The sequence below is a fragment of the Ascidia mentula genome, chromosome 5 (assembly GCF_947561715.1).
Source record: "Ascidia mentula chromosome 5, kaAscMent1.1, whole genome shotgun sequence".
NCBI lineage: Eukaryota > Metazoa > Chordata > Ascidiacea > Phlebobranchia > Ascidiidae > Ascidia > Ascidia mentula.
Window position 1 is genome coordinate 7,743,628 of NC_138570.1, and position 22,186 is coordinate 7,765,813.

General features: G+C 39.0%; 2 protein-coding genes and 3 pseudogenes across 5 annotated transcripts; 4 read left to right on the forward strand and 1 right to left on the reverse strand.

Moving 5' to 3' along the window:
- Positions 1–901: 901 nt before the first annotated feature.
- LOC145902167 (thyroxine 5'-deiodinase-like) lies at positions 902–3,307 on the forward strand (annotated as a pseudogene). Its single transcript, XR_014402581.1, has 5 exons — positions 902–1,112; positions 1,806–1,890; positions 1,954–2,079; positions 2,297–2,485; positions 2,780–3,307. The product of XR_014402581.1 is annotated as a thyroxine 5'-deiodinase-like (transcript).
- A 2,623-nt stretch (positions 3,308–5,930) lies between these two features.
- On the forward strand, positions 5,931–8,355 carry LOC145902166 (thyroxine 5'-deiodinase-like; annotated as a pseudogene). Its single transcript, XR_014402580.1, has 5 exons — positions 5,931–6,145; positions 6,849–6,933; positions 6,995–7,120; positions 7,342–7,530; positions 7,810–8,355. The product of XR_014402580.1 is annotated as a thyroxine 5'-deiodinase-like (transcript).
- A 1,656-nt stretch (positions 8,356–10,011) lies between these two features.
- LOC145903260 (thyroxine 5'-deiodinase-like) lies at positions 10,012–12,684 on the forward strand (annotated as a pseudogene). The gene is made up of 5 exons (XR_014402635.1): positions 10,012–10,502; positions 11,211–11,295; positions 11,357–11,482; positions 11,704–11,892; positions 12,167–12,684. The product of XR_014402635.1 is annotated as a thyroxine 5'-deiodinase-like (transcript).
- A 1,047-nt stretch (positions 12,685–13,731) lies between these two features.
- On the forward strand, positions 13,732–16,850 carry LOC145901945 (notchless protein homolog 1-like). The gene is made up of 12 exons (XM_082989764.1): positions 13,732–13,961; positions 14,026–14,160; positions 14,433–14,515; positions 14,717–14,873; positions 15,012–15,146; positions 15,214–15,369; positions 15,431–15,613; positions 15,903–16,007; positions 16,076–16,173; positions 16,239–16,341; positions 16,493–16,620; positions 16,679–16,850. Exons 1-12 carry the CDS (start codon positions 13,818–13,820, stop codon positions 16,689–16,691), a joined length of 1,440 nt encoding a protein of 479 aa, XP_082845890.1. The 5' UTR covers positions 13,732–13,817; the 3' UTR covers positions 16,692–16,850.
- A 5-nt stretch (positions 16,851–16,855) lies between these two features.
- LOC145901946 (membrane progestin receptor delta-like) lies at positions 16,856–20,220 on the reverse strand. The gene is made up of 8 exons (XM_082989766.1): positions 20,073–20,220; positions 19,740–19,871; positions 19,249–19,403; positions 18,995–19,171; positions 18,437–18,596; positions 17,941–18,107; positions 17,760–17,883; positions 16,856–17,451 (listed from the first exon to the last, which is right to left on the reverse strand). Exons 1-8 carry the CDS (start codon positions 20,111–20,113, stop codon positions 17,304–17,306), a joined length of 1,104 nt encoding a protein of 367 aa, XP_082845892.1. The 5' UTR covers positions 20,114–20,220; the 3' UTR covers positions 16,856–17,303.
- Positions 20,221–22,186: the final 1,966 nt, after the last annotated feature.

A 22,186-nucleotide genomic window follows, 5' to 3' on the forward strand; every position in this document is an offset into this window, starting at 1 on the left:
GCTTCAAAGTTGGTCCTTTGTCGATCTTTTATCAGTCTATGTGTATGTCGCTGTAAGGAATATTGTACCGCAAAGGAAAAGTCGCAAAGGCGCCGTACAACTGCTTGGTTTAAATGCTTGTGGTTTTACATGTCTTTGTTAAACACGGAAATGGTTTAAACCGCATTTCAACAAACAAAATCGTTTGTCACACGCCCGCCAAACATGTGAAGGCTGAACGACCATGGCATTGAGGAACTGTTTAGGTTCAGTGATCTCAAGAGTCATCGAGTACTGTTTGCTTTGCATTACAGCATTCTAACTGAGCCGACTCAAATGTGTTACGAATAGTTTTTAAGCACAGGCCTGCATTGTTTAAATCAGCAAGTATGTTTAAGTAAAGTGTCAATTCGCTTGCTCCACAACAACTTCCATCTATACAGTCTCAAATACATAAAAGTTCAAGTGTTTACAGTTTTTGAAGGCGCTTTTGAAGACTATTCAAACGTTACTTATGTTTGTGTAGTCACGCATTTCGTCGCAATGTTCATTATTTTGGTGGATGTTGCTTGCAGGCGCCCCAACATTCAAATGTGCAGTAAAATTTTGGGGTTACATATTTATTGTTCGTTGTACTGAGATGCTGCAAATGTGTTAAAGCGCCTAGTGTTCAGCCTATAGGTTTGTTAAGGAAAAAAGGCAACCAAGGGTGCTCTAGCCTTTAGATATTCAGCGGGCGTAAATTTTCTCCAGCGTTTGACCCATTGTTCCTGGCACAGACAGCCTATGGGCGTTAGCTAAACTATTGCAAAAAGTAACAGCAAGTCCGGAAATGATGCAAGATGTTTCGTTTAGTTCAACTCATAATTGTATGGTCACCTTGCGCTAATATTAGTTCATCGTATTTTGTTGATTTAGTGGTGAGCTGGTAGTAACGATACGCCAATACATAGTAAGCTGCTGCTGTTGCTTGGCAGAAACGATCGCCATGGGCATTGTTGGAACTATCTCAGCGGTCAACTGGGATAGTTGGCTGTGGTTCCGCCTGCTGTATAATGTATGTTTCTTCGTATCAAAGGTTTTGTCGGAAATTCGAGACGACACATACAACTGGATACGTAACAAGATATCAGGTTTATTGTTTAATACTATATACGTCACGCTTATTCTATAGCAATTCATGGTTCCGAATTAGCATCAACAATCGGTCTGACGTCAAATGCTGCAGGTAAAGATTGTATTGGTTTAGATCGGAATTCTTCAATAAAACGCATGTAGACCAGCGAAAAATCCTTTTGCGCAAAATTTTTCGTTCCGGCAAAGCAGAAATTGTCGAAGAATATGAGTACCAGGCACCAAAAATCATTTTTTTTGTCAGTGCGTACAATTAAAAAATGATAAAAATTTGTAAATATTATTGATTTTTGCAGGACTTCTAAACTGGCCGAATGAATAAAAACACATTTATTATTTGATTAAGTGTCTTTTCTTTCATATGCTAACGCGCACACCAATTCCATGTATCCGTCAAACGCGGTAGTTGTCGTTAATTTCAGACGTTTACTTTGTCTATGCGTAAATTTTCGTTTTGGTGCTTGGCACATACATTCCCATCCACTCTTTACCTGCAGCATTGTAAGGTCAGGTCCTTTGTTGGCGAGAGGTTAGAAACATGATTTGAGCATGCATGCAATATTTGTTTTGGTTTGGTTTATTTCCTGCTGCCACTTTACTGCATGGTTAACGACCACCCGGTAATGATTTTTATTAAAATGAAATCACTTCCTTCGCGCGAAAACGAAACGATTAATTGTTGTTGGTAACAGACCCGGAGAAACGGAACAAGTCTGAACGAACAAAGGATATTATGAAAAAAACAAGCGTCGACTTTCAACAACAGCGGATTTTAAAGTAAACTCCGTGGTTGTCAATGTTTATGTCTATATGCACATCCTATACATCGCCTTTTTGCAGTTCTGTAACAAGTTTACAAATGATGTTTTATCAATACGTGTTTGTCGACATGAAGCGAACGGCCGTTCAAAACATGCAAGCCCCCAACCCAAAGGTGATTCGATATTGCGACAGACAAACAAAGAGGCAAGTGCTGGTTCTAATAGGTCATTTAGTTAATGTTTTACCGCGTGCCTTGTCCTTAAATTATATTTGAGCTTGCTATTCGAAACAATGTATACGATAGGTGTGTTTGTCCCCAAGACGTGCGAGCCTAGTCCAAATAAAACACGACCAGATAATCATATCATAAAGTTGTGTACGTAAGTTTTACATATGTGCGATAACCATGCATGAAAAGCAGAATTCTGGACTTGGTGAAGCCAGGACGCCCTTTGGTCGTGATCTTGGGTTCGTGCTCCTGACCCCCGTTTATGTCGACCCTGGATCTTTTGTGTCAAATGTCAGTCACATACAAGGATAGGGTCGACTTTGTTGTCATCTACATTGAGGAGGGACATGCTTCAGACTTTTGGTCGTTTGCGCAAAACAAGTAAGGAAGGAAGAGACTAACTAACTTTATGGATCTTGAAATCTGACAAATAACTGACTATCATCACGCGCACAGCCATGCCAGCATAAATAATGTTGTTTAGTGCCGACATGAATTTTGTTGGGCCTAAGACTCTTAATTCATATCACATTGTAATCTAGTGTTTCCAGTTTTTGATTTAAATATTCTATAAAATTTTAGTCAACAATATACAGAACCAACTTTGTAAATGCCAACTCTACAGATATAGGGTAAGCTTCGACACAAAATTACATTTAATGATTTTGTGTAAAGATACAAAATCACAACTCACAAAACGACGGAAGATCGCTTTATTGCCGCTGAGTTGTTGAAAGAAACCATGGACGGTGAATTGGATCTTTTTGTCGACCCAATGACGAATGAAGCCAATTTTGCATTCGGAGGAATTCCGGAAAGAATGGCCATAATCGAGAACGACACAGTAGCTTACATCGGAGGAATGGGGCCTTATGGTTTCGATATTTCCGAGATGAAAACGGCGCTTGATAAAATCTTGGAGCGTGGCAACTCACCATAACCTGTTGATCTATAGCTTGTGTCACATAATTCTTGTGTATTATAACCGTTCCATATCATTTGTATTTGTTTTTGCTTTTATCTGGTTGTTACAATTGTTCAAATTGCGTTGCTTTATGTCTCATTGATGATGTTAACCTTCAAAACAAGCAAGGGGGTTTATTGATACTATTTCGGAGACATTGCGCGAGGTGATTTTTACAACTACATTCGTCGATTCATTGCGTCCTTGTAACTCTGCATACCCAATAAACACAAGATGATTCCCAAGAAAACACGTCTGGTGTGAATCCTGCTGCTGTCGGAAACATTCGCAAGATTTTTTTGCTGGAATGGCCAAAGCTGTCAACTGGGACAATTCTTCGAGGTTCCCGGTATATTCGCGCCATATAGTTCCATATACCATATACCCTCTACCAAAATTTTGTGTCGTTCTTTTTAGCAAAAGTCCTGCACGATGCTGACAAAAAGGGTTGATTTTTTTGTATTTTGTGGTAAGGACGGCACTTTAAAAAATTAAGTGTTAAAATCCGCCGTGTTATTTCTTTACCAATGGCTTGCCAGATTTGACAAGCTTGCCCTGCATTGTGTCTCTGTGTTGTGCATTGATAAATCTGACTGCCGAAGAGAAAAACACAAATGCTTGCAAACGACTTTTAGTTTGGTTTGTTTTGTTTCCTGCTGCCACTGCAAAATTAACGACCATCCGTCAACGATTTCCGTTTATATCAAATCACTTCCTTGCTCGAAAGCGAGCAAATTAATTGTTTGTTGCAAAATAACTCGGAAAAAACAGGAACATTCCGGAAACGGCAAATTTTAATTCTCTTTTACTGTTTTCAGTTGTGACAGAATATTTTGCTTCAGTAGCTAACATGTTTTGTTCTTCTTTGGTTTTATTCCTTTAATAACCAGCAACCGTCAGTTTTAGGTAAAAAGAAAAAGGTTTCAACAAAATAATAATTCCGGTTATCGAAAAGAAACTACTTAATACGCTACAGCCTTTCAAAGGGTAGACACTTTAACCACCTCACGGACGGGCGAAACGGGAATTCCCCGGTTCATCGTGATATGGTTAAACTAGTGTTACAGACATGTTTGTTGGAAATATCAATCTTTCCAAACTAAAATAGTTATCAAGACATTGTATAGAGGTATTTTTAAAACAAGAAAAACATATTCCATCAACAAAACGTTTGTTTCGGTCACCATGTGCTTCGGCAACGCTACACACGTCCTGAAGTATCAAAATTATTGGTCTTTAGGCAAATCTACCAAAAAACAATATGCTTTTAGAGCTGTGTAAGAACGTTTTTGCACAAATAAACCAAATATTAGAGTTATAATATTGCAAAATTTCATGAAAACTTAAGTTAAAGTAGCCACGCATGAACCGGGAAAATCCCGTTTCGCCCGTCCGTGAGGTGGTTAAGTATCTTCCCTTTCAAAGAGGTTCGAAATCCACTTTTTTAACATTTCTATTGTTTAAATTTATTGAGCATTTCTAAGGCTGCTGTGATATCTCCGAACCTGGCGAGGGTTCGGAAATTGTATGCAAACAATTCATTAAATTCCAATCCGAAAATTTCTTTTTATCCAAGCATTCTCCCACCACTGAAACCTTTTTATCAAGTGTGGGTTGAAGCAGGGATTCCTAGCATTTTTCGCTTACGAGCCTTTTTTAATAAAAACATTCGCCACGTGACAACTGAAAAACTTCGTATCTACAAAAACAGTGATTCCCAACCTTTTTGTGGTTGCGTACCACTTCGAGGTAAAACAAATTCGACGCGTACCACCTAGTTGAGTGTTACAAAGTAACCTAGTGTACGAAGTAACAAACATTTCTAGATCACTTACAATTTTTTTAAATTCGAACTATATCCGCAAATTACGGAAAGGTGCTCGCGTACCACCTGGAATGCCGTCGCGTATCATTAGTGGTAACAATGCTCCGTGTTTGACAATGACAAAATTACTATGCCAAAATGATAAGTCCCCGCAGTGATCGCTTCAAAGTTGGTCTTTTTGTTGATCTTTTATCAGTCTATGTGTATGTCGCTGTAAGGAATATTGTACCGCAAAGGAAAAGTCGCAAAGGCGTCGTACAACTGTTTGGTTTAAATGCTTGTGGTTTTACATGTCTTTGTCAAACACGGAAATGGTTACGAAATCGTTTGTCACACGCCCGCCATACATGTGAAGGCTGAACAACAATGACATTGGCGAACTGCTTAGGTTCAGTGATCTCAAGAGTCAGTAAGTACTGTTTGCTTTGCGTTGCAGCATTCTAACTGAGTCGACTCCAAATTTGTTACGAATATTTAAGCACAGGCTTGCATTGATTAAATTAGCAAGTATGTTTAGGTAAAGTGTTAATTCGCTTGCTCCACAACAACTTCCATCTATACAGTCTCAAATAGATAAAAGTTTAAGTGTTTACAGATTTTGAAGGCGTCCATACTTTTCAAAAGTTACATATGTTCGTGTGGTCACGCATTTCGTGACAATCTTTATCATTTTGGTGGATGTTGCTTGCAGGCGCCCCAACATTCAAATGTGCAGTAAAATTTTGGGGTTACATATTTGTTGTTCGTTGTACTGAGATGCTGCAAATGTGTTAAAGCGCCTAGTGTTCAGTCTAGGTGTGTTAAGGGAAGAAGGCAACCAAGGGTGCTCTAGCCATTAGATATTCATCGGGCGTAAATTTTCTCCAGCGTTTGACCCATTGTTCCTGGCATAGACAGCCTATGGGCGTTAGCTAAACTATTGCGAAAAGTAAAGGCAAATCCTGAAATGATGCAAGATGTTTCGTTTAGGTCATCTTATAATTGGTATGGTCACCTTGCGCTAATATTAGTTCATCGTATTTTGTTGATTTAGTGGTGAGCTGGTAGTGGCGATACGCCAATACATGGTTACGCTGCTGCTGTTGCTTGGAAGAAACGATCGCCATGGGCATTGTTGGAACTATCTCAGCGGCGGTCAACTGGGATAGTTGGCTGTGGTTCCGCCTGCTGTACAATGTGTTTTTCTTCATATCAAAGGTTTTGTCGGAAATTCGAGACGACACATACAACTGGATACGCAACAAGATATCAGGTTTATTGTTTAATACTATATACGCTTATTCTCCAGCAATTCATGGTTCTGAATTAGCATCAACAATCGGTCTGACGTCAAATGCTGCAGGTAAAGATTGCATTGGTTTAGATCGGAGTTCTTCAATAAAACGCATGTAGACCAGCGATAAATCCTTTTGCGGAAAATTTTTCGTTCCGGCAAAACAGAAATTGTCGAAGAATATGAGTATCAGGCACCAAAAATCATTTTTTTTGTCAGTGCGTACAATTAAAAAATGATAAAAATTTGTAAATATTATTGATTTTTGAGAGACTTCTAAACTGGCCGCATGAATAAGAACACATTTATTATTTGATAAAGTGTCTTTTGTTTCATATGCTATTATTTTCCCTACTAACGCGCACACCAAAGCCATGTAACCGTCAAACGCGGTAGTTGTCGTTAATTTCAGACGTTTACTTTGTCTATGCGTAAATTTTCGTTTTGGTGCTTTGCACATACATTCCCATCCAATCTTTACCTGCAGCATTGTGAGGTCAGGTCCTTAGTTGACGAGAGGTCAGAAACATGATTTGAGCATGCAAGCACTATTTGTTTTGGTTTGGTTTATTTCCTGTTGCCACTTTACTGCATGGTTAACGACCACCCGGTAATGGTTTTTATTTATATCAAATCACTTCCTTCGCACGAAAACGAAACGATTAATTGTTGTTGGTGACAGACCCGGAGAAACGGAACAAGTCCGAACGAACAAAGGATATTATGAAAAAAACAAGCGTCGACTTTCAACAACAGCGGATTTTAAAGTAAACTCCGTGGTTGTCAATGTTTATGCCTATGCACATCCTGTATATCGCCTTTTTGCAGTTCTGTAGCAAGTCTACAAATGATGTTTTACCAATACGTGTTTGTCGACATGAAGCGAACGGCCGTTCAAAACATGCAAGCCCCCAACCCAAAGGTGATTCGATATTGCGACAGACAAACAAAGAGGCAAGTGTTGGTTCTAATAGGTCATTTAGTTAATGTTTTACCGCGTGCCTTGTCCTTAAACTATGTTTGAGCTTGCTATTCGAAACAATGTATACGATACGTGTGTTTGTCCCCAAGACGTGCAGGCCTTGTCCAAATAAAACACGGCCAAATGATCATATCATAAAGTTACGAAAGTACGTAAGTTTTACATATGTGCGGTAACCATGCATGAAAAGCAGAATTCTGGACTTGGTGAAGCCAGGACGCCCGTTGGTCGTGATCTTGGGTTCGTGCTCCTGACCCCCGTTTATGTCGACCCTGGATCTTTTGTGTCAAATGTCAGTCACATATAAGGATAGGGTCGACTTTGTTGTCATCTACATTGAGGAGGGACATGCTTCAGACTTTTGGTCGTTTGCGCAAAACAAGTAAGGAAGGAAGAGACTAACTAACTTTATGGATCTTGAAATCTGACAAATAACTGACTATCATCACGCGCACAGCCATGCCAGCATAAATAATGTTGTTTAGTGCCGACATGAATTTTTTGGCCTAAAACTCTTAATTCATATCATATTGTAGTCTAGTGTTTCCAGTTTTTGCCTTAGATATTGTCAACGATGTACAGAACCACCTTTCTAAATGCCAACTCTACAGATATAGGGTAAGTTTCGACACAAATTTACATTTAATGCTTTTGTGTAAAGATACAAAATCACAACTCACAAAACGACTGAAGATCGCTTTATTGCCGCTGAGTTGTTGAAAGAAACCATGGACGGTGAATTGGATCTTTTTGTCGACCCAATGACAAATGAAGCCAATTTTGCATTCGGGGGTATACCGGAAAGAATGGCCATAATCGAGAACGACACAGTAGCTTACATCGGAGGAATGGGGCCTTATGGTTTCGATATTTCCGAGATGAAAACGGCGCTTGATAAAATCTTGGAGCGTGGCAACTCACCATAATCTGCTGATCTATAGCTTGTGTCACATAAATCTTGTGTATTGTAACCGTTCCGTAATATTTGTGTATATTTTTGTTTTTATTTTGGTGCCTTAAAATTGTTCGAATTGCGTTGTTTTATGTCTCATTGATGACGTTAACCTTCAAAACAAGCAAGGGGGTTTACTGATACTATTTCTGAGACATGGCGCAAGGTGATTTTTACAACTACATTCGTCGATTCATTGCGTCCTTGTAACTCATAACTGCATTCCCAATAAACACAAGATGATTCCCAAGAAAACACGTCTGGTGTGAATCCTGCTGCTGTCGGTAACAATCGCAAGGTTTTTTTGCTGGAATGGCAACAGCTGTCAACAGGGACAATTTGTTGAGGTTCCCGGTGACGCGCCATATAGTTCCAAATACCATATACCCTCTACCAAAATTTTGTGACGTTCTTTTTAGCAAAAGTCCTGCACGATGCTGACAAAGAGGGTTGATTTTTTTGTATTTTGTGGCAAGGACGGCACTTTAAAAAATTAAGTGTTAAAATCCGCCGTGTTATTTCTTTACCAATGGCTTGCCAGATTTGACAAGCTTGCCCTGCATTGTGTCTCTGTGTTGTGCATTAATAAATCTGACTGCCGAACACAAATGCTTGCAAACGATTTTAGTTTGGTTTGTTTTGTTTTCTGCTGCTACTGCAAAATTAACGACCATCCGTCAACGATTTCCGTTTATATCAAATAACTTCCTTGCTCGAAAACGAGCAAATTAATTGTTTGTTGCAAACAAACTCGGAAAAACAGGAACATTCCGAAAACGACAAATTTTAATTCTCTTTTACTGTTTTCAGTGGTGACAGAATATTTTATTCGAGTAGCTAACATGTTTTGTTCTTGTTTTGGTTTTATTCCTTTAACAACCAGCAGCAACCGTGAGTTTTAGGTACAAAGAAAAAGGTTTCAATAAAATAATAATTCCGGTTATCGGAAAGAAACTACTTAATACGCTACAGCCTTTCAAAGGGTAGACACTTTAACCACCTCACGGAGGGGCGAAACGGGAATTCCCCGGTTCATCTTGATATGGTTAAACTAGTATTTCGGACATGTTTGTTGGAAATATCATTCTTTCCCAATGAAAATAGTTGTCAAGGCATTGTATAGAGGTATTTTAAAAACAAGCAAAACATGTTCCATCAACAAAACGTTTGTTTCGTTCACCATGTGCTTCGGCAACGCTACACACGTCCTGAAGTATCAAAATTCTTGGTCTTTAGGCAAATCTACCAAAAAACAATATGCTCTTAGTGTGTAAGAACGTTTTTGCACAAAATGATAAGTCCCCGCAGTGATCGCTTCAAAGTTGGTCTTTTTGTTGATCTTTTATCAGTCTATGTGTATGTCGCTGTAAGGAATATTGTACCGCAAAGGAAAAGTCGCAAAGGCGTCGTACAACTGTTTGGTTTAAATGCTTGTGGTTTTACATGTCTTTGTCAAACACTGAAATGGTTACGAAATCGTTTGTCACACGCCCGCCATACATGTGAAGGCTGAACAACCATGACATTGGCGAACTGCTTAGGTTCAGTGATCTCAAGAGTCAGTAAGTACTGTTTGCTTTGCGTTGCAGCATTCTAACTGAGTCGACTCCAAATTTGTTACGAATATTTAAGCACAGGCTTGCATTGATTAAATTATCAAGTATGTTTAGGTAAAGTGTTAATTCGCTTGCTCCACAACAACTTCCATCTATATAGTCTCAAACAGATAAAAGTTTAAGTGTTTACAGATTTTGAAGGCGTCCATACTTTTCAAAAGTTACATATGTTCGTGTGGTCACGCATTTCGTGACAATCTTTATCATTTTGGTGGATGTTGCTTGCAGGCGCCCCAACATTCAAATGTGCAGTAAAATTTTGGGGTTACATATTTGTTGTTCGTTGTACTGAGATGCTGCAAATGTGTTAAAGCGCCTAGTGTTCAGTCTAGGTGTGTTAAGGGAAGAAGGCAACCAAGGGTGCTCTAGCCATTAGATATTCAGCGGGCGTAAATTTTCTCCAGCGTTTGACCCATTGTTCCTGGCATAGACAGCCTATGGGCGTTAGCTAAACTATTGCGAAAAGTAAAGGCAAATCCTGAAATGATGCAAGATGTTTCGTTTAGGTCATCTTATAATTGGTATGGTCACCTTGCGCTAATATTAGTTCATCGTATTTTGTTGATTTAGTGGTGAGCTGGTAGTGGCGATACGCCAATACATGGTTACGCTGCTGCTGTTGCTTGGAAGAAACGATCGCCATGGGCATTGTTGGGACTATCTCAGCGGTCAACTGGGATAGTTGGCTGTGGTTCCGCCTGCTGTATAATGTATTTTTCTTCGTATCAAAGGTTTTGTCGGAAATTCGAGACGACACATACAACTGGATACGTAACAAGATATCAGGTTTATTGTTTAATACTATACGCCACGCTTATTCTATAGCAATTCATGGTTCTGAATTAGCATCAACAATCGGTCTGACGTCAAATGCTGCAGGTAAATATTGCATTGGTTTAGATCGGAGTTGTTTGGTAAAACGCATGTAGACCAGCGATAAATCCTTTTGCGGGAAATTTTGCGTTCAGGCCAAGCAGAAATTGTCGAAGAATACAGGAACCAGGCACCAAATATCAAATTTTTTTTGTCAGTGCGTACAATTAAAAAATGACACAAATTCGTAAAAATTATTGATTTTTGCAGGACTTCTAAACTGACCGAATGAATAAGAACACATTTATTATTTGATAAAGTGTCTTTTGTTTCATATGCTATTATTTTCCCAACTGACGCGCACACCAAAACCATGTAACCGTCAGACGCGCAAATTGTCGTTAATTTCAGACGTTTACTTTGTCTATGCGTAAATTTTCGTTTTGGTGCTTTGCACATACATTCCCATCCAATCTTTACCTGCAGCATTGTGAGGTCAGGTCCTTAGTTGACGAGAGGTCAGAAACATGATTTGAGCATGCAAGCACTATTTGTTTTGGTTTGGTTTATTTCCTGTTGCCACTTTACTGCATGGTTAACGACCACCCGGTAATGGTTTTTATTTATATCAAATCACTTCCTTCGCACGAAAACGAAACGATTAATTGTTGTTGGTGACAGACCCGGAGAAACGGAACAAGTCCGAACGAACAAAGGATATTATGAAAAAAACAAGCGTCGACTTTCAACAACAGCGGATTTTAAAGTAAACTCCGTGGTTGTCAGTGTTTATGCCTATGTACATCCTGTATATCGCCTTTGTGCAGTTCTGTAGCAAGTCTACAAATGATGTTTTATCAATACGTGTTTGTCGACATGAAGCGAACGGCCGTTCAAAACATGCAATCCCCCAACCCAAAGGTGATTCGATATTGCGACAGACAAACAAAGAGGCAAGTGTTGGTTCTAATAGGTCATTTAGTTAATGTTTTACCGCGTGCCTTGTCCTTAAATTATGTTTGAGCTTGCTATTCGAAACAATGTATACGATACGTGTGTTTGTCCCCAATACGTGCAGGCCTAGTCCAAATAAAACACGGCCAAATGATCATATCATAAAGTTATGAAAGTACGTAAGTTTTACATATGTGCGGTAACCATGCATGAAAAGCAGAATTCTGGACTTGGTGAAGCCAGGACGCCCGTTGGTCGTGATCTTGGGTTCGTGCTCCTGACCACCGTTTATGTCGACCCTGGATCTTTTGTGTCAAATGTCAGTCACATACAAGGATAGGGTCGACTTTGTTGTCATCTACATTGAGGAGGGACATGCTTCAGACTTTTGGTCGTTTGCGCAAAACAAGTAAGGAAGGAAGAGACTAACTAACTTTATGGATCTTGAAATCTGACAAATAACTGACTATCATCACGCGCACAGCCATGCCAGCATAAATAATGTTGTTTAGTGCCGACATGAATTTTTTGGCCTAAAACTCTTAATTCATATCATATTGTAGTCTAGTGTTTCCAGTTTTTGCCTTAGATATTGTCAACAATGTACAGAACCACCTTTCTAAATGCCAACAGATATAGAGTAAGTTTCGACACAAAATTACATTTAATGCTTTTGTGTAAAGATACAAAATCACAACTCACAAAACGACTGAAGATCGTTTTATTGCCGCTGAGTTGTTGAAAGAAACCATGGACGGTGAATTGGATCTTTTTGTCGACCCAATGACAAATGAAGCCAATTTTGCATTCGGAGGAATTCCGGAAAGAATGGCCATAATCCAGAACGACACACTAGCTTACATCGGAGGAATGGGGCCTTATGGTTTCGATATTTCCGAGATGAAAACGGCGCTTGATAAAATCTTGGAGCGTGGCAACTCACCATAACCTGCTTATCTATAGCTTGTGTCACAAAATTCTTGTGTATTATAACCGTTCCGTATCATTTGTATTTGTTTTTGCTTTTATCTGGTGGCTTACAATTGTTCAAATTGTGTTGCTTTATGTCTCATTGATGACGTTAACCTTCAAAACAAGCAAGGGGGTTTACAGATACTATTTCCGAGACATTGCGCGAGGTGATTTTTACAACTACATTCGTCGATTCATTGCGTCCTTATAACTCTGCATACCCAAGAAATACAAGAAGAAAAAAAACAATCTTGTTAATATGTTTTCAATGCACAATATGCGGACAGAGTATTGTTTCACTAAATGCACAGCAAACGTGTTGATAGACTATAATTTCGCATCGTTAGTCAGAAAGCAACTTGCTGCACGTTTTATCTTCGGTTATCTTACAGCCTGGAATTAATATGTCAATCAATTTCGTCCGGATTGGAAAGGCATTTGTTTTAAAGGGTTAAGTGTAACATTTCAGATATTTCGGTAAAATTACGAACACAGCGTGGACATTTTTGCAACTTTAAGATCCATTAAAGCACTGCAGCATGTGTGTCCGACCTTTACGCACAAATAACTGAAAAAGTACAAAAAAAAACATAAAAATTGTATTGACTGTTATGTTATGTCATTCGTGCAGTTATAATGTCGATTGGTCAGCACAGCGAGTAACAAGTTCCAATATAAAGCATGTCGGGGTTCTTCTTTTTTTCTCATGTCGTTTTATTGGACTTGGACATGCGTTGAACGCGTGATTCAATGACTTTGGTTGAACTCTCGGTCCAACATAGTTATATGTTTTGAGCCTTTTTTGTATATACATGTGTTGTGCGGCGACAAGCACAAAGCCGTTTTTCGGCTAAACTTAAACGTTGTTTAGTGTACTATTGCAGCGGGTAAAAATCTGGATTTGGCTTACGAGATGTTAAAAAAGCAACTTTTATTGGAATTGGCAAAGAAACGGATTGAATCCGGAGGTTTTGTTACAAATACATTGCAAGTCATTTGTACCTTCAATTTTATTCGAATTATTTTTAAGGCGATGGTCCGGATTAACTAGTTTTTTTTCTTATTCAAAAGCTTTTGTATTATTAAAACATCAATATGAATTTTCAAATAACATTTAAATGCAAAAAATTATTTTTTAATGTGCTTTTATTTAAAATTGGGAAAGTGTTATCTCAGCACATAGAAATTATTTAATTAGCAAATGGTTTCTAATTTCTATGGGCTCACGTGTGTATGGCGTCCAAAAATAGTCGTTTTTGGAAAGTATGTTGTTTGTAAATACGCCCTACAACACTGATTAGTAGATTTTGTCGTTTATCAAGGCATATCCTTCTTGTTCGTTGGACCTCCAATATTGCTAACATGGAATGTGAAATGGAAATCACCAGCAGTGCATTGGTGCAAATGTGCAACGAAGATGGTGACGTCACTGGCCCACCATTTGACGTTCCATTATCTGTAACTTCAAAACAGTTACAGTTACTATGTAACTCTATGCTTGACAATGTAGGTTTCTCATTTAGACACAAACTTTGCTGTGGTGTTTTTGTAACTTGTAGTGTATTTTCAGGGGGAGGAAACTCCATATGCTTTCTATGTGAATGAAAAAGAGATTCTGAATGACCTGGAAAGCATTGTTAAACAAGAAAACATTTCTACAGAGTCTGCAATAAAAATTGTTTACCAACCTCAAGCAGTTTTTAAGGTATGTATACAATAATGTGTTCACTAGAAACAATAAAAATAACTCTCCAAACCAGTGATTATCAACAGCCGGTCTGTAGAGCATTGTCAGAAAGCAGTCCACAAAATTACTCTATGTATTGGCAGACCTACTTTTGAGGCTATGTAATTGGAAAACTTATTTTTGAAAAATATTGTCCTTATTACATTACAATCTTGGAAATACAATGGGCCACATACTAAACAATCACAATATCAATACAAAAATATGTTATTGCTAATATTGTATTTTAGGTCCGAGCAGTTACCAGATGCACCTCATCAATAGAGGGTCATGCGGAGGCTGTTTTGTCTGTTGCTTTTAACCCAAATGGAAGGTAGAGAAAAATATTTCTGTTGTTTGGACATGGCATTATGTACCAATGACATGAAAACTAGTGTTTCATGTAAATTGTGTACTTTGATATTCTTTACCTATTTAAAAATATATATAAAAAGGCACTTATAGGTTTAAGTCAGTAATTGAAACAATGTAAGTGCAGTCTATATATATATATATATATATACATACGTTTTAGGTATTTAGCAAGTGGTTCTGGGGACACAACTGTACGTTTTTGGGATCTTAACACAGAAACACCGCATTTTACGTGCAAGGCACACAGACACTGGGTTTTATTTATTGCCTGGTCCCCAGATGGAAAAAAACTGGCGTCCGCCTGCAAAAATGGGCAAGTAAGTCAACATAGCTCAAATAATTAAGTCCCCAGTAATGCAAATGTTTCTAGTATTAACATACAAGTTATTATAATATCAGACTGTGGACTTTATGATAAAACAAAATTTGTTACGATTTTTCCTTGTTATATGTAGATATGTATTTGGGATCCACAAACTGGAAAGCAGTTGGGCAAGTCTATGACAGGGCATAAACAATGGGTAACTTATCTTTGTTGGCAGCCGTTGCATTTGGATGGAATGTGTAGGAAATTGGCTAGTTCATCAAAAGTATGTACTGCTACAAATAGTGAAAATGGTAAGCCTGTTTCAAAGACTTTTGTGTCATTATTTGCAGGATGGCACTATCAGAATATGGGATGCCATAACTAGCCAAAGCCTGTTGATTTTGTCTGGGCACTTGCAGAGCATTACATGCATCCGGTGGTCTGGCGAAGATTTAATTTACAGTTCATCCCAGGACAGAACCATCAAAGTTTGGAGGCCTAATGATGTAGGATTTGGTTTTAAAACAGCATCAAACTCATGTTTTTGTAATGCAAATAATTGTTTAGGGTGTTCTTTGCCGTACTTTGCAAGGCCATGGCCATTGGGTTAACGTTTTGGCGCTTAGCACTGACTATGTGATGAGAACGGGAGCATTTGATCCTGTGTCAGCGACGATTATTTCAACTGACTGCAAAGATTCTACCAAAGTGATACAGGAGAAGGCAAAACTGAGATACAAGGCTGTAAAGGTCAATAACACTTTTTGAAGTGATTCCTTAGTTTCTGTATCTTTGTTTCAAATGCATACAAAATTGGCGAGGTAAAAATTACATGAATGAAACACTAGTTAGCTTTTGCAATGTTGAGCTTTACAGATCTTCAAGTAACGTTAAGGGCTGACGAAAAACATGAAGAATATAAAAATGTTTACTGTCGCATTGCAGTTTCATGTTTACTGAAAAGTCCAGTAAGCATTGGCTGCAATCTAAAGTGTATGTTGGTTATGTAAAAATACAATTTTTTCGTTGCTAATTTCAGGGTGGCGGAAGTGAGAGGATGGTGTCCGGCTCTGACGATTTTACTTTGTTCCTGTGGAATCCCTCCGAAGAAAAAAAACCATTGGCTCGCATGACAGGACACCAGGTTTGTGGGATCAATCCCCCTTTTTCTCTTTACTATTGGGAATTTAAAACAGCGGTTTATTGCTGCAGGCTTTGGTAAACGATGTGCGGTTTTCTCCTGACGGTCGCGTTATTGCGTCCGCCTCATTCGATAAATCGATCAAGCTGTGGGAGGGAAAGTCTGGAAAGTAGGATTTAATTTGAAGTGAATTTCACTTTCTTGTTCTGTTATGTAACGTTATGGATTTTCCAGGTTCCTCGCTTCATTGAGGGGACATGTTGGTTCGGTCTATCAAGTTGCATGGTCGGCTGACAGCAGGCTGCTGGTTAGTGGAAGCGGGGATAGCACATTAAAGGTCAGTTGACCCACTACGGTTACGATACATAGATTTTTAATTTGTCGAACAATACCCCCTGAAGCACGTCAAAGTGTCGTGTAGTCAAATCTTGATTGTAGGTCTGGTAGTCCTGAGATGATAAGGTATAAAACTCCGTGATTGACTTTAGGTTTGGGATGCGCACAAACAAAAACTTTTGTTGGATTTGCCTGGTCACGCCGACGAGGTGTACGCGGTGGATTGGAGCACTGACGGGCAAAGGGTCGCAAGTGGTGGGAAGGACAGAGTGTTGAAAATGTAACTTTGACTGTTTTTACTTTTGGTGACGTCGCAACTAACCATTCTACTGCTATAGATGGAGAAAGTAATCCGCATCGGGAAGCTGTGCTCTATCGGTGCAGAAGTCCCTGATTTCGGGGACGCGAGATGAATGGGACGGAATGCAGTGAGGGGTGTGGTATAGATGCCACGCTAAACGTCTTCGTCATATCAGCGGTGCCGCGAATTCATGGAGTATATAATAAAGTTTTCAGACCAAAATAAGCTCTAGTTTATTGTCTAAATAATAAATATGAAGATTGCGCATTAGGAGACACCAGGTAGAACGCGAAGAAAAATGCGGAACTACACGAGGACAACGAACATGTAAGAGAAGGTAAATCAACGCCAGCACAGTGAAGCAGACAGATTACGAAAACCATTATTATGGATTATCTATGCATGATAATAAATAAAACAACATTCAAAAAAACATAAACGCTGGAAGTAGAGCGCGAACTTGAAACGCACAAACGAAACAAAATACATGCAGTTTGCAAATATTAAAATCTACGTTGCGATTAAGCTGTAAAACCCATTCCTTTGGAAGTTAATTAAGTTTTGCGAAATACTTCTTGTATTTTATTTGTTGTGTCAAAAACAATTAATTTTAGGCACAAAGTTTCCGATTCACAGTTATAACCATATGTGTTGCAAGGCCGTCATTGTATCTTGACATGTAGCTGAGCGCATTTCCTATATAAATCATAGCTGTAGCACAGTGAAACGATAATTGAGAGCACAGTGACAAGTAGAGGGATGTGCAAACCAGTGAATAAGGTGATGTTCAACTTCTCCGCCGACAAATCACTGAAATAAGAATGTTGTTTTGGGGTGATGGTGTTTACTAAATCGACGTTTCGCCTTAGTGTAAAGCTTGTTTTAGACGATATATATTCATGTCCTTATTCGTCGTCAAAAACTTCACCATCTATATTTCTATTAACTACATAATGCTGTACGTAGCAAAACCTAGACCTATACCCAATTAAAAAAACGTGAAAATATAGCAAAAATGTTTGTGGAAGTACTGCAAAGACGACTGTTCTCATCACAGACCATAGCATATCAACCCCGCTTCTGTATACGGAAGGAAATACAATGCTAAAGCTACACACCTAAGCAGGCGAAGATTGATTACTTCACGTAGAGATGTTTGTATCACAACTGCCTGATAATAAATTCCCAAGGCGGTGAAAAGGTGAAAGATCTGATGTGAGTGCCCAACGATGTCAAACTTTCCTAAATCGTATGTCGTGTTAAAATGAACTTCATCTAGGTTTCAGAGTCACTTCCTACCTGGAAAAAATCGTTCCGGTACCTTTGATGCCTGAAGGACAACACCAGTGAGCATGGACAAACATAGCATATAAAAATTATGGGACAATGCGGGTGATTTATTGAGGTTGCAGACTAAGGTTGTATTTGCTTGAGTTCTTGCAAAAGTCGTCCCGTCTGCAGAATATCTAAAGAATAGAACGGGATGCTTGTTCGTGTTACGACGAAGTGTATGTTTGCATGTAGTAAATAAAAAATGCTACAGTAAACGTAGACACGGAAGTCTCGTATGAAACCCTACACTCCATATGCAGCTAATGCTTCCCTTCTGTTTTTGCAATACAGTCATTAAGTATGGCGCCGAACGACATCCATCAGCTGCGCATCTGAGCTAAACTACTACTGTAACATAGTTTCATACTAATTAAGGTTGATAGCTAATTAAAAAAAAACAGTCTCATTGACCTATTGGTGATGTACATATACGTTATTAACAAACAATCTGAGGAACCCTTACTTGTAGAGGCACGGAACATTCAGTAACGTGAACATGGCCGCAAACGGCAACACTCGGAATAGATTTCTATAGGGAACTCGAGGATACCTTGTGTAGCATGCAGTGGCCACAGTTATTATATTTCCAAACAAGATGGTCAGGTAGGGGAAAAACCATGCATCTAACGAAAGAAAAAAAACAAAATTATTGCCAACAAAAACAACTTTACATCATGAGATTATATCTGCCTCAATCATTTACTAATATTGGGATGTTAGGAAAACCAAAAGTAAAACTTGTTGGTTGATTCAATGTTGTGCCACGTATTACCATTTGAAAAAACGTAGGCGCCACAATGATGACTACAACACATTACGTTTACTTGTTTGTATTCTATATACCACAATGGTAAATGTGCGTCGCAATGAATTATGTTTGTCTCTGAAAGACTCATTACACTACAAACACTCGTATAACCTTATTATCCTGCAAGTCAGCTAAAATTCCATTGTTTGCTTTGAACATCTATACAATCATAATTAACCCAACATGGCAAAAAATGCAACACTTTTTACTCACCTTGGGCAAGGCCGAAGCACGTGAAAGGACAAACGTAGAATGTGAAGCAACAAGTTACCCCGAGCGCTTCCAGGGATATAAATCCGTAGTCGCAGCAAAAGCAAGCTTCCCGGACACCGGGCGACACGCAATTAAACATATGAGCGCCAGCGCTACCGAGCAACGTGATTGTAACACCTGCGGCAATTAATTGACAGCAATTTTAGTGCAATCTTTCCAAAAATAAAAAGAGAACTTAAAAATAAAGAACCTACCAAACACAAAAAACCAATATGGATAAAAGACACTGTCCGTCCAGCTTAATTGCCCAAAGTTGTTGACAGCAAAAGAAATGTTGAACCACAGTAAGAAGACACAGGGCAATGCGTGTGTCCAAACATTGAGGGTCTCGTTGGTGGGGTGAAATATGCTATAACAAAATCGTTCGCACAAGTAAAAATTCCGTGCAGGCAAAGTTGAACTGAATGTCATTATTTATAAAAATGTGTTCCGTTTTGACATACGCTCTCCATTATTCATTAAATTATTCATCACTCATTCAAAAACTGCCATCGCCTCGAGTTCTTCGGGTAAGCTACCGTCCACCGAGCAGATAGTTAAGTGGAATTTTATTAAATAATTCATGTTCTACTTTAAGCCTATCAAGTTGTAGACTTCCACCTTGTTTTGGTGTACAAAATGCAGATAAAACAGTAAACAACATTTTTGAAAAGTTTTCTAGGGTGCATATCCGACAGCATCCTACCTGCTGAAACAGTATCGCACAGTGGTGGGGTTGCAACGGTAGCCATGCTGTATATGAGGTTCGTGGCAATAAAATGCCACCTCTTCCTTTGGTTTTAACCCGAACGATCGAAGCCACTCATTTGTTTCGTTCCTATCATAATTTGTAAAATCGATATATTCATTAATTTTGAAGCATGGATAGCAATTGCCTCTTCTTGATGTGCACGGACGACTGGACAGGCCCGGCTATAACGACCAAAGAATTGGACAAACGTTTAAAGCATGTAATTAATGAACCTTCTAATATAGGGTACTGTGAATGACCCAAGTCAACACAGGACAAAGTACATACCTGTCTGGTTTTGATGCCACAGTGACGTCCTGCGGTGACATTGCTTGTCGGCAAGCCCTTCTTGTAGTGTGTTATAGAAACTGGTGTTCAGATTGATTTTTTTTTTATTACACCGACACTACTCATACAGGGCTTGCCGCAGCGGCTGTTAAGCTAAACAACAAGCAAATATTTAGATACTGCTGCCGTGTGCTGTGCGATGCTACCTGCGCTAAACCTGTATAGTTTTGGTGAAACGTTAGTCACCAAACAGTGCCACCCCATTATTCTGCAACGTTAAGCAAAGCTAAAAAAAGAACAAAACATTAAGTTGCCTACACTCTAAGGCCTGATTGGTACAAACCGTGCGCCTGATGAAACCGAATACTCTTTACCTCTGTTAAACATAATCTACCAAGCGTGAATCTAGCAACCTAGTACTTGCCTGGTAGCAGTACTTGATGGTACCTTCCTCGCTAAACGATACGCGTGAAGGACGTAGCAGTCAGCTGTTTGTGACGTAGTATCGATTAAACAAAAAGACTGCTCCGGTGTATAATAAAGAAGGCGGCTGCGCTGACTTACTATTCATGTACGAAATCCTTAGTGAAACATACTCCGAACGCTATCGCACCTTTGCCTTACTGAACAAGATGAACACATTGACCATCACAAATGGTTGAGCTTGATGTGTCAGAAGGATGCTGCACCATACGTCCCCACAACTTTTCAATATTAAGATAGAACAATCGCAGTAAGTTATCGATTTACTGAAAAGGTTCTGCGACAAATCTTTGCGTGTAACCGCCTTCTTCATGATTGACATCGATTTTTTGCGCGTTACCGCAACCTTTCAAATAGTGTCTCAGTCGATTGGTCAAAAGGTTCGCACAAATTATTTTATAGGGTGTTCTGTCGTCGGTAACGGGTATTGTATTTACGCTTTCATACATTTTTCTTTGAAAGTGGCTTTAAAAATAGCAATACGGCATTATAGTTCTTTTGGTAATCTTAAATCTTTAAAGCTGTGGCAGCAATACACAAGAACACTGGAAAGTAAGCTCATAAACAATTAAGTGCGTGGTTTAGAACTAAGCACTTTTATATTTGCTGAGAGAAAGCTTTTGCAAATAAGCACGGCACAGTGGCGCAGTTTACTTTCAGGCTTCCAACATTTGGTGGAGTGTTAGAAAGTAATTTAGGAACACATGCCAAGATCAATGTGATGAATAAATAATTTGTCACCTTGCATTACATAAAGATACTGTAAAGTGCCCGAAACGGTTTCTTAGCGGATTGGTAACACCGCACGCCACGCCACACTGCAGCTCAGTTATTTTTCAAAGTAAAATATCTTGAAAACGCGCTTCTGTAACTCCTTCCAACGCACACTTGTATGCAATGGTACAGAATGGCGGGAGTGGCAGCAATAGGCCGAACCTGGAGCGGTTTATAATATAAAACAAACATAATGCACACTTTCCAGGAAGTAATTTTAGCACCATAACAAATGGCATACTCACCAAACTGTTATGCGACCCAATAAGGCAAAACAAAACGACGAACAATAACACGTTCCAAAAATATAGGCACTAAATGGCTGGCAATATTTGTTGGGTTCGGTTAATTAGTTTACTAAAATTATTCCTTGATAAAATGCCTTATTTCAAATACTGGTTTAAAGGACCAGTAAACATCACCCTTGCAACGAGATACGCTCGATCTGTGGTCTGTTCGCGCAATGCTACTGTGCAGCCATGTGCGATGTGTACAGCAGGTGCGATGTTACGCAATAAAAACAGCACATAGAAAGCATTACACAGTTGGAAATACAATTTAACGATTAAAGGTTGGGAATTTACAGCTAGTTTTTGCATTACTTTTCGGATGGTGCACCATGCGTCCTACATTTCCCAGCTTTCGCGGTCGATCCTGTAGAACAAGAAAAGCTCATTCATTTTCAGACTGACTATACTGCAAAGGCAATACATCAGAATGCTTTCTAGTAACTTTTTTATACTCTGCTATGATACCCCAATTACTCATATTCTCTATTACACGAGTATGAGCAGGGTTTTCTGCCTTAGTTTTCACGAACATGATTTCCGGTGCGCGATGAGCAAAGGTATGCCGAA